The sequence below is a fragment of the Heptranchias perlo genome, chromosome 10, assembly GCF_035084215.1.
Source record: "Heptranchias perlo isolate sHepPer1 chromosome 10, sHepPer1.hap1, whole genome shotgun sequence".
Taxonomy (NCBI): Eukaryota; Metazoa; Chordata; class Chondrichthyes; order Hexanchiformes; family Hexanchidae; genus Heptranchias; species Heptranchias perlo.
The window spans coordinates 36989664-37002501 of NC_090334.1; the positions used below are offsets into that span (position 1 = coordinate 36989664).

Sequence of the window (12838 nt, forward strand, 5' to 3'; positions counted from 1 at the left end):
TACCAATTTACAGTGACACATAACTCATATATTAAAAGCCTTATGTGCTGCTTATCGCACTTGCTTGATTTGACCGAACAGAATTTAACTTATTCAGTCACTTTAAATCAGTGGCCGTCATAATATATTGTGTGTTACGTGGCATAACACCCCTTTTGTTATAAAGCAGTATATCCTCTGACACCTTGGGAGATCAGCTAATGTAATTTTAAGTTCTTGTTTACTTAGTTGGACCCTACTTTAGTCTTTTTGAAAATTTGTTCGAGGAGTTTAAGTAGTAAAATTCAACAAATCTCAACTGCAGGCAAATTGACAGGCTAAGAATGCTGTGTTCTGGGAAGGTGCTACCGTTATTTTTGCAAGAGTATTTTTTTCGCAAGAATACCTTTTTATTTTAAAGAAAAAAAGCTTGATACATAACTAGAAACATTTAGTGGAATTCCATTTCTTGAAAATGATTAATATTTCATATTCCATTGTGCACTAAAAATACAATTTTGAAAATAAACCTTAAATTGCAGTTTGATTTTTTGAGTCCAACACAGTTTAGGCATTCTTGCTGCTAGTTAGACTCATAAGTACAATATTGTGAATGTGACCTTCAATGTACGTCACATAAATACACAATTAGCGTTCTAAATTCTGTTCTATGTTTAATGCATCCTAAAATACTATGTTTCTTTTTTAATTGAGTTAATTACATTTTTTTTGTTTTTAAAAGAAAATTGTTGAGTAGAGGATTAAAGTATCTGATGGTAAACAAAACAAGTCCTTGATTGACCTAGAAATGAACCCATAGGTATTCAGCTAATGTTGCAACGCCCATGGTGGAGTGGTGGTTGTCTGATCAGTGAATGCATAATACTGTTGAGAATTGAGCTTTGCTGGAGGCTTGGGTGTAGCCCTTTGAAAATTGTGCACCAAGATTAAAACTCCTGAAATAATCTGTAAGCCACTTGTTTATGCTCAGCTAAGATGTAGACTCCTGAAAAGTAAAACCATTCATTTATATGGAGGGTGGTTCTGTTAAGTGTGTGTTACATTAGTTTACTCCTTCTCCCATCCACACCCTGCTGTTCGTTTCTCTTGTACAAGCTTGGGGAGCTCGCTCAGCGCCCCCCCCATCCCCCCGGTCGATCACCTCCAGCAGCACTTGCCCCGTCGCCGCTCGAGTAGCTGCTCACCCCTTAGCTGTCGAAGACGACACCGAAGGTCCTCACCTTCACCCCCATCGCGGGCAGCTGCTTCAACAGGGTTTTATTCACCAGCTACGTCGAAGGGGCAGGGTTTTTATCTGCGGCTCCGGTGGCTTTTTAACCTATTTTTAACTTATTTAGTCTATTTTAACCTTAATTTTTAAGGTTATTGTGTTTTATTTAATTCATATTTTTAACCTGGTCTCGCCCAGGTCGGTTCCTCGCCGCTGCTCCTGGCTCCCTCTGGGCCTTTTGTAGGCCCTGCGCTGCCGCCTAGCCTTGTCCAGGTCGGGTCCTCGCCGCTGCCGCTCTACCCTTGCCGTTCCCACTGCTCCTGGCTCCCTCTGGGCCTTTTGTAGGCCCCGCGTTGCCGCCTGGCCTCGCCCAGGTCGGGTCCTCGCTGCTCCAGTGGATTGGTGGACGATGAGCGTTTGTTAGTCCCCGTCCCAAAGCAGAGCCTGGTCTCCAGTCGTCTTGGATTTCCCAGCCATTGGGCCAAGACCTTGCTCCGCTGGGACCATGTGGTGGTTGGTGTGCAACGACCACCCCACGTTAAAAGAATCCACGCACAGGCATCTTCCGCCCCAACCCCACCCTACCCACCCAAATGAATTTCGGGACCTGGAACGTCAGGACCCTTATTGACAATCCCAACAGCGACAGACCTGAACATCGCACTGCCATCGTAGCCCCGGAACTCCGGCGCTACAACATTGACATCGCCGCCCTGAGCGTGACGCAGCTGGCAGGAGAAGGCCAGCATAAAGAACCAGGCAGCGGATACACCTTCTGGAAAGGCAAACCAGAAGAGGAACGCCGTCTCTATGGGGTCGGCTTTGCCGTAAAAATCGAATTGGTTGGACATCTCAACGAGTCCCCCTGCGGGGTAAATGAACGCCTCATGACCCTACGGCTCACCCTGGCCCAGAAGCAGCACACCACAGTCATCAGTGCCTACACCCCGACCCTAGACACGACGGACAAGATAAAAGAGGCATTCTACTCTAGCCTTGACCAATCGCTGTCCCGTATCCCAAAGGGAGACGAGCTGATTCTCCTCGGCGACTTTAGTGCCAGAGTTGGGAGGGACGCAAGCCTTTGGAAAGCCGTGTTAGGCAAGGAAGGCGTAGGGAAAGCAAGCCCCAATGGAGTCCCCCCTCCTGACAAAACGCCTAGAACATGACCTCGTCATAACGAACACCCTGTTCCGCCAGAGGGACAAGTACAAGACCTCTTGGCAACACCCCCGCTTTAAGCACTGGCACCTAATAGACTACATCATCGTCCGAGCGAGGGACCGCAAAGATGTCCGCATCACCTGCACCATGACCGGAGCTGACGACTGCTGGACTGACCACCGACTAATCCGCTCTACCATCTCCATCAACCTGGCCTCAAACTGGCATCGGCAGAAAAAACTCTGCCGCAGGAGACTTAATGTCACTGGACTCAGACCCTGAGAAGAAAGACCTACTCAGCTGTCGCCTTACAACCAACCTGGAGACGACCAACGAACCAGAGCCCCAGCGTGCCCACTGTGTCTGGTCCGCCCTAAAAGCCACCATAGTCAGCACCTGGGAGGAGACGCTTGATCTCTCGACCAGGAAGCACCAAGACTGGTTCGACGAGAACTATCAGGAGATCCAGGATCTCCTAGACTGCAAACGCAAGGCGTTCCTGAATTGGTAGCTCCACTGAAACTCGAGCAAGAGGAAACAAGCCCACAGACAACTGAAGGCCGAGGTGCAACAAAGAACCCGTGACCTAAAGAACAGATGGTGGGTAGAAAGAGCGCAGGAGATCCAGCAGGAGACAACCACGACGTGCGCGGCTTCTTCAGCACAATTAAAGCCATCTACGGTCCGAGTACACAGGCACCCACCCCACTGAGAGCCAAAAATGGAGAGGCGCTCATCAAAGACAGAGAGGCAGTCAACGCCCGCTGGAGAGAGCACTTCGAGGACCTCCTCAACCAAGACGCAGTCCTCGACGCAAGTGTCCTTGAGACCATCCCACAACACGCTACCAGCCACCATCTCAGCACAACCCCAGCCCGCTGTGAGGTCGGAAAAGCCATTTGACAGTTGAAAAACAACAAGGCCCCCGGAGCAGATGGAATCCCCACTGAAGTACTAAAATACGGCGGAGGGGCACTCTTGACACGAAATACATGACCTTATCACCCTTGTCTGGAAAGAAGAGAGCATGTCGGGAGATCTCAGACGCCGTAATTGTGACCATCTTCAAGAAAGGAGATAGGTCCAACTGCGGAAATTAGAGGGACTTCACTACTGTCCGCCACGGGAAAGGTCATCGTGAGAATCCTCCTCAACCTCCTCCTTCCAGTGGCCGAAGAACTCCTCCTTCAGTCTCAATGCGGCTTTCGCCTGTTGAGGCACAATGGACATGATCTTTAGCGTGCGACAAGTCCAGGAAAAGTGCAGGGAGCAGCATCATCCTCTGTACATGGCCTTCTTCGATCTCGCAAAGGCCTTCGACTCTGTCAACCGTGAGGGATTGTGGCGCATCCTTCTCAAATTTGGCTGCCTGCAGAAATTCAACACCATTCTCCGCTGCTCCACGATGACATGCAAGCCGTGATCCTCGCCAACGGATCCATCACAGACCCAATATGAGTGCAAACTGGGGTCAAGCAGGGCTGCGTCATTGCACCAACGCTCTTCTCCATCTTCCTCGCTGCAACACTTCACCCCATCACCATGAAACTCCCCGCCGGAGTGGAGCTAACCTACAGGACAAGCGGGAAACTGTTCAACCTTCGACGCTTCCAGGCCGGAACCAAGACCACCCCAATTTCTGTCATCAAGCTGCAGTACGCAGACAATGCCTGCTTCTGCGCAAACTCAGAGGCCGAGCTACAAACCATCGTCGACGCATTCACTGAGACATATGAGAGAATGGGCCTCAGGCTAAACATCCGGAAAACAATGGTCCTCTACCAGCCCACTCCTGCCACACAACATTGTCCCCCAACCATCAAGATCCATGGTGAGCCTTTGGACAGCATGGACCGTTGCCCATACCTTGAGCCTCCTCTCAGTGCGAGCAGACACCGACGATGAAATTCAACATTGACTCTAATGCGCCAGTGTAGCCTTCAGACACCTGAGGAACAGAGTGTTTGAAGACAGAGATCTCAAATCCAGCACGAAGCTCATGGTCTACAGAGCAGCCGTGGTCCCCGCCCTCCTGTACGCATCAGAAACATGGACAATGTACAGCAGACCCCTCAAATCCCTGGAGAGCTATCACCAACGTTGCCTCCGCAAAATCCTGCAAATCCACTGGCAGGATAGGTGTACCAATGTGAGCGCTCTCTCCCAGGCTAACATCCCCAGTATCGAGGCACTGGTCACGGTCAACCAGTTGCGATGGGTGGGCCACATTGTCCGCATGCCCGACACAAGATTCCCTAAACAAGTACTCTACTCCGAGCTCCGCAATGGCAGCCGATCACTAGGAGGGCAGAGGAAACGCTATAAGGACACTCTCAAAGCCTCCCTTAAAAAAAAAATGCAATATCCCCACCGACGTGTGGGAATCGCTTGCCCTAGAACGCCCAAACTGGAGAAGAAGCATCCGCGAAGGTGCCAGTCACCTCGAGCGTCACCGAGTGGAGCACGTGAAGGCCAAGCATAAGCAGCGGAAAGAGTGTGCAGAATCCAGAGCGTCTCACCCACCCACTTCATTAAACACTACCTTCCCCACCTGTGGCAGATTCTGCGGCTCCAGGATTGGACTATTCAGCCACCGGAGAACCCACCCTCCCAGAGGGGAAGCAAGTAATCCTTGACCCTGAGGGACTGCCAAAGAAGAAGTGTGATTTTTGTACTTGCACAGAGTTTATACTTGAGTTATATGGCTTTGATTTACACTACATTGCGCGTTTGAATTCATTCATCCAAATTAGGGATGTCCAAACTATATCCCATGGGCCCACTGCAACCCGCAAGCTGTAACAATCTGACCCTTGGAAGCCTGGGCAGCTCAGTTCTGTTTTTCCTTTTTTTTTCACTGGTTTGTACTGTTTGAATTTAGTGCTCATGAAGGTTGGGAAAAGGTTGTTCTTAGCACTGTTACCTTATTGGTGAATTAAATCCTAAATTAGAGCACCAAGATCTATTGATATCAGCAACTTGAAATATGCAAATTAATGGGAACATAGATTTATATGATGTCCCTGAGTTACACAAAGGCAAAGTTTGCCTGATTATTCAGTTTCATAGGTTAAATTAAGACTTTATTTGCCAGCAGTCCAAGTGTGGGGGGATGTGCCACTACTAAATCTGCCATAGCTTACCTTATTGATGCAAATGCTGCAAAAATATTAAGAAATTTGGTTCTCGTATCATGATGACCTTTTATATTTTCTTGCTTGTTATATGGATAAATATGAAGAGATTGTAGAAAATCAGTTAAATACTGAAAATGAATGTAATGCATGACTCTATGCAGTACAATCTAATAATTGAACACTGCAAATCTACAGAAATGTTTAATTCATCCTAAAATACTAGTTGCTGGAAAGGAATTTGGATATATGGAAAGTCATGCAAGCTATTGGTGTAAATCATTGGTATATATTATTAGCTTTTTTAAAATTTGTATCTATGGCCTATCTCTGTTTCTATATGCATAAACTATGTAATCTTAAAAATACAAGTACAAAAATAGTGACATCTGAACCCAAATTTTTTTTAAAAAAATTCATCGCAAATTTCTTCTCTTGACTGAAAATACATAACACTTAAGACTCGGGGCTTTTTTTTTTAAAAAAAAAAGAGGGGTGTAGGATGGGTCTGATGCAGAGTGTAGCTCTGTCCCCAAAGATGTGCTTTGAACCTAACTTCAGAAGCATGCATTTACTGCAGTAAACAATTTTACAACACCAAGTTATAGTCCAGCAATTTTATTTTAAATTCACAAGCTTTCGGAGGCTTCCTCCTTCCTCAGGTGAACGTTGTTGGAAATGAAATCCTCGAAATGAAATCGCATTTATAAAACACAGAACAATGCTTGGTGATTACAGACAGTTTTTTCAACTGCCTGTTGCCAAGGCAATCAGTGTGCAGACATACAGGTGTTACCTGCAAGGTCTCCGAATATACAAATCACCAAAAAAAACCAAAAAAAAAACAGAGATAGAGGTAGAAACATAGAAAAGACAGCAACTGACCCGTTATATTAAAAACAGATAACATTTGTTCGCTGGTGGGGTAACGTGTAGCGTGACATGAACCCAAGATCCCGGTTGAGGCCGTCCTCATGGGTGCGGAACTTGGCTATCAATTTCTGCTCGACGATTTTGCGTTGTCTTGTGTCTCGAAGGCCGCCTTGGAGTACGCTTACCCGAAGGTCGGTGGATGAATGTCCATGACTGCTGAAGTGTTCCCCGACTGGGAGGGAACCCTCCTGTTTGGCGATTGTTGCGCGGTGTCCGTTCATCCGTTGCCGCAGCGTCTGCATGGTCTCGCCAATGTACCATGCTCTGGGGCATCCTTTCCTGCAACGTATGAGGTAGACAACGTTGGCCGAGTCACAGGAGTATGAACCATGCACCTGGTGGGTGGTGTCCTCTCGTGTGATGGTGGTATCTGTGTCGATGATCTGGCATGTCTTGCAGAGGTTACTGTGGCAGGGTTGTGTGGTGTCGTGGACGCTGTTTTCTTGAAAGCTAGGTAATTTGCTGCGAACGATGGTCTGTTTGAGGTTGGGTGGCTGTTTAAAGGCGAGTAGTGGAGGTGTGGGGATGGCCATAGCGAGGTGTTCGTCGTCATTGATGACATGTTGAAGGCTGCGGAGAACATGGCGTAGTTTCTCCGCTCCGGGGAAGTACTGGACGACAAAGGGTACTCTGTTGGTTGCGTCCCGTGTTAGTCTCCTGAGGAGGTCTATGCGATTTTTCGCTGTGGCCCGTCGGAACTGTCGATCGATGAGTCGAGCATGATATGACACTCGACTCATCGATCGCCTTGGCAACGGGCAGTTGAAAAAACTGTCTGTAATCACCAAGCATTGTTCTGTGATTTATAAATGCGATTTCATTTCGAGGATTTCATTTCCAACAACGTTCACCTGAGGAAGGAGGAAGCCTCCGAAAGCTTGTGAATTTAAAATAAAATTGCTGGACTATAACTTGGTGTTGTAAAATTGTTTACAATTGTCAACCCCAGTCCATCACCGGCATCTCCACATCTTTACTGCAGTAGTGTAGCATTTCCATTTCCCACACTAGTTTCCATTGCCATTTCTGGCACAGGCACAATGGACCGAATGGCCGCCTCCTGTGCTATATCATTCTATGATTCTATGACTACTGATATATGTGGGTTCTTTCAGTGACGTTGCTATTCAGTACCAAGTTATGGACAGTCTAAACTCTTGCCTGTTAGTGATTTTAATCGAGGCCCCAGAGTTTAAAAGACAGTGTTCTTAAATTCCTTCGGGTGTAAGATTTCCACTATTAGGTATTTATAATGAAATTGTAAACATATGCACAAAGAACACATTTACAATTTCATTATAAATAGTGAATAGCCAAAATCTTCATGCAGGGGTATCAGCTTCGTGCAGCTGCAGTTCAGTGCTAAATTTGAACAAAGCTTTTTTTATAAAATAAAACCTCCACAACTCCCCTGCAATTTTCTTAATAAATTCTTAGTAAAATTATATTAATTTTTTTTTGTAGAAACTTGCTAGTCAAGTTTTTATGGAACATTTTCTTTTCTTTGTATTTTTCTTTTATCCATGCTCTCTTTAAAGGCAAACCTTGATCCAAATTGAAACTTCCTTGTTTTGCAGAAAATTCTGCAACACCTTCCAGAAAGAATTCAGAGCAGATGGCAGTTCCACAGCATAGGTAACTTTACAGTTCCTTAGTTAAATGTTGATTATAGCAATAAATGTCAATTTTAAAAAAATTAATTGTTGTTTGCAGCTGTCTTGTGCGTGCAATAGCCTAAGCAATGGCAATCGTGAAACCACAAATCATATCCCTTCAGCTAGTTACAGTGAATATTTCCACCCAAGTTTTTCCAGATATAGTTAATTAACTATCAACAGTAGTGCTCTGAGTAGTGACATCATATCTATAAAATTGTTTAGACGCATGCCAGTACAGAAGTCTTTTCTGGCTAATAATTTACTAAGGGAAAATCACTGTGTAAATCTCTTTATTTTTATTTACTATATTTAAAGATTGTATCTTCTAGACATCTCTGGATCAAGTCTTCAACATAGGAAGTAATTTCAGCAATGATTGTGAAAAAGGAAGGGCAATTGAAAAAATATATTTAAATGAATGTTCATGCCTACCTGCATACTTTTTTTAAAAACAATTTAATAGTGCAATAATTTATATAAATGGTGGTCTCTCCTTTTCCTTTTGGCAATAAAATAATGCCATAGGGTACAAAGATCACCAAGAGTAAAACAGAGAATACCAAGGACTTGATTATAAGTATTTACCAAGTCTGACCGAGAGCTCGGACATTTTGCCCTTAAACTGTACTTTGTTTTCAGTGTATTTTTTTCAATGTTGCAAGTGTTGCCTTTCTTTTGTCTTGCAGGCTTGATTTTAAAGAAACTCCTTCATGTTGGGAACTCCTTGAAGGTTTTACATGTTTTAAAAAAAACTTTTTAAGACCTCATTAGAATTGTTCTGAAACCCAGTGTGATTTGATGAACTTTTGTATTTATCCCATATTTGACCTTTGGGGAGGAAAAAAAAGAGTAAAATATTGTGCCAAACACACAGATTTGGTTATCCCAGGGTTATTTCACTGTCTTCAGAGATTGGCTGTTTTTATGGGATATAAAACTTGTTTTGAAATTTATTTTTAAAAATGCCATGATATTATGGCACCTTTGGAGAAGTTCAGTCCTTTAAATTATACGTTAAATTCTGAAAACTTTTTCACTTGGTTTAGTATTTTGTTTTGTAATAGTTAATTGTGATATTAAATTTTATTAATTAAGTAATTAATAAAAATGTTTAAATAAAAATGTAAAGTAAGTTTTGATCAGTTTTTTTTTAATTTGTAATTTGATTTTTTTTAAATGAATTAATTTTTTATCCATTCCAGATTCGAAGAGAAGGTGTGCGTCTCTTTTTGTTGTGGATGCAAGCACTCCAACACAATTGTACTGAAGAACAGCTATTGATTTTTGCCTGTCTTATCCCTGGCTTCCCACCTCTGCCCTCAGAGCATGGGCCTCGAACACTAGACAATCTGATTAACTCTCCACTCCATCTTCAAGAAAGTAAGAACTGCATATTTTCTATGATGGCCTCTCACTAGTACCTTGAAATTTGGCTTTTTTTCCCCTCTTATTGCTGTACAGTACTGATCCAGTTGTTAATGCCATACCTCAGTCAACATAAATGCAATTATGCTGCCAAGTCTAATGTAGTTGCACTAAAGTTATCTATTGACTGTAGAATAAAGCAGCTTAACAATTTGTATTTGGCCTCGTTTCATCAAAGTGTTAATGAGTCCACCTTTTGGTGATGCAGTGTTGTAGTAAAACTGCAAATCTGAAACTTTTTTTAAAGACTTGTACAACATCAATTTTTTATGTAATAGATTTAAAATGTAGGAATCCATTTAATGTTGTAAACCTGAAACCGCTGGTATTTATATATTTAGACTTCGTCTCTTTTTAAAAAAAACTAAACTGTCATCAGAAAAATAAACTGTTATGCAGTTATTTGTATGGTTCCAGTGAATTACACCAAGAAATGCTTTATCAGACTAATTGCAGTATTATAAATAGTAAATCTCACATTTTGATTTTTTTTTATATCTAAGTATTTATTTGCGGGGTGAGGATTAAGAGAAAGGTATTTAGGATTTGGTCTGGCTTGCCCCATAATTTCACTATAAAGTTAACTTCTGGAATTTAACATCTCCTCTGAGGAAGGAGGGTGTTTTCATTATGCTTTCTCCTCTCACTGGCAGGTCAGTAGTGGAGGTAAATCAAAGTATCTAAATAAATGTTGCAAAATAACATTTATAGTTTAATCAACAAAATAGAAGTAACACAAGACTCCAGTGCACAGCAATGCAGGAGTTGATGTAGATAAACTGAATTGATTTTAAAGAAGTTGCTACATGAGCACTCTGAACCAGTGCCAAAATAATTGGCCATTAAGATTGGAGGGGGAAACTAAGAAATGCCACATATTACTTCTTCATTGGTCATGGCATAGAGCCAGATGAGAATATATGTGATGTACTCACTGCTGTTAGCATAATGGTAAATAAACTAGCATAAAAAGAGAGATACTAAAGCTTGTGTTTTAAGGACACACTTGTGTCTGAGAATTTGGGAGCATAATATTAGTCTTGTCCATAAATAAAATTAATTCTATATTAAAATATACATAGTAAAATGTTTTTGTCATATGATTAGTGTTGTACTTCTATATTTGCCTAACAGCTCAAGTCACTCCAGAAGAAATCACTCCCCTTGTACCCCCACAATCCGGAGACAAAGGACAAGATGATCTTACAAGCTACTTTCTTGATGCACTGCTAAAATATATGGTAATCCAGGTAGACACTTTATTGTACTAACCCTACTAAACCCTGTTAATGGGCCTAAAGTCTAATTGTTCTACCATCAAACTAATAACTACTTGAATTTTATCAATACTGCATAGGATTATTTTTAATACTTTTTTTGGGTTTCCTCTTTAAATCTCAGATAGGATAAATTGATCTCAGACCTCTGTCGATGTTGGTCATGATCTCACTTTATGGCATGCATACTTTTTTTTTTCAGTCCATTAAACCAGTGGTTCCCAAACTGTTTTGTGCTGAGCCCTCTTCATGTCCCTTGTGATCACCCCCCCTCCCCCTCTAAGAAACAATATTTTTGCAGAATTAATGTTAGTGTAGATATAGCTGGTAACTCAGAATACTTCAGTTTTGTCACTAACTGTTTTAATTCTGCTTCCTTATACTTTTGTATTTAATATGAAGTTAAGATGAACAATCCTCTAAACAGAACTAGAATGACTCTGTGGTCAGGTTGTTTGGGGTTACAACTGGGAATAATGAATCATTGGGTTGCTTTGGAGGTGGTAAAATACAAGGTTAACTTTTTTTTGTGGAAACATCAAGGGCATACGAGTGCAGTAGCAATTATTAATTTATTTCTCCGTTTTAAGATGACATCAAGCAGGGTAAAATGAACTATCCAGCAAGGTGGGAGCACTGGGCAATAAAGTGAGTTTTGAGGCCGAGACAAGTTTTTAAAGGAGGGCAATTTATCGATTGCCTCTGAACATCACAGGGAGTCAGGGATCATGAGGACTTTGGATGCTGGGACAGAAAAAAACAGATGTTCCACAGAGCTGTAAAACTCTGGGGCAAAGAATCTTTAATGGATTTTTGAAGCGGGGGTAGCGGGCACTGATTTGCTGCTAATTATTTATTTCTCTATAATAGTCGGGACTCCAGGGCTTATGAGAATTTCCAAAAATAAATTTATGCTGCACCGATATACAGACAAGAAGGAAAACTGAAAGAAACATGTTTAAACTGAAGAGTATTGAAAAGACCTGTAATCTGGAATTGTTTGCAGGGGATGCCTGAGTTTCGGAGCGAGCTGAGTCAGGAATCAGCCTGAGAGAGTTGAAGGGGGGGGGGGTGGGCTACAATGCTACCAATGGAGAAAATACATATTGCAGGCATTACCTGTTAGTGAATCACAGCTAGCGTCCTCCTTGTTCCCCCCCCCCCCCTCCCCCCATCCCAACCTTGTCGTGCCTGAGAGCCTCTGCATTAAACAAATGTAGAGATCTTAAAATATTTCTGTTTGTTAACCATGCTAATATGAGTTTGTGTTAAACTTGTTTTCTGATGTGAGATTGGTGTTTTTGAGTGGAGAGAAAGTCAATACTTTGCCCTGCTAATAAACACCTAGTCAGCTGACAAGGAAATTATGGTATTTGGGAGTGGCACACCTCTGAAAGAAGATGTTTTTCAGCATGATTTTTGGTCCTCTTGGGGAAAGTGCCCTCCTTTCCTCCCCATGGTATTGCTGAAGTCTGCTATTAAAACGGAGACTGAGTGAAACATACTGGACCCGCTCCTCATATTTTACTTGTTTAAACTGGTGGTCATAACTTGGTGCATTTGTAGACCCACATTGTTAAGAGTCTGTGATATGCTAAGATATACTGTAGGTCAACTGGTTTGCCCTGTGGAATGCAACAAATAGAGGGGAGCTTTGCATCTGCAGTCAAGTTCATTCCAGTAGTATAAAAGTGATGAGAAGAAATGCCACCTTTACTAAACCACGTTGCATGCTGCCCCATCTCCAATGGAATGACTAGTATATGCTTCAGTTTTGTTACAAGGCTGGCTGCAGTGAGAGGATTTTACTTTCTGTTATGATCTTTGTGTAGTATATTGATGTGTATTAATGTGATAAATAAATTAAGCAACATCTATATAAATGTGCTTACAGGCAAAGGGATTAGAATGGAAAGACAAAGAAGATCAGGAGAAAGGGTTTGCATTCTTATTTGCAAATTTCAAGAAGTATTATCTGCCTCACATATTTCCCAATTTCTCAAAGGACACCAGCTTGTTTAACCCAATACTTGGTAA

General features: G+C 42.5%; 1 protein-coding gene across 8 annotated transcripts in view; it reads left to right on the plus strand.

Moving 5' to 3' along the window:
* ralgapa1 (Ral GTPase activating protein catalytic subunit alpha 1) overlaps positions 1-12838 on the plus strand; it is a 227405-nt gene that overhangs the window by 24324 nt on the left and 190243 nt on the right. For 7 of the 8 annotated variants that reach the window (XM_067991491.1, XM_067991483.1, XM_067991488.1 and 4 more), the window contains exons 4-8: positions 8019-8076; positions 8786-8829; positions 9302-9479; positions 10659-10765; positions 12696-12834. In XM_067991491.1, the coding sequence (XP_067847592.1) occupies positions 8019-8076; positions 8786-8829; positions 9302-9479; positions 10659-10765; positions 12696-12834 (526 nt within the window). The remainder of the gene's footprint in view (positions 1-8018; positions 8077-8785; positions 8830-9301; positions 9480-10658; positions 10766-12695; positions 12835-12838) is intronic. The other variant, XM_067991489.1, reaches the window with a different exon arrangement.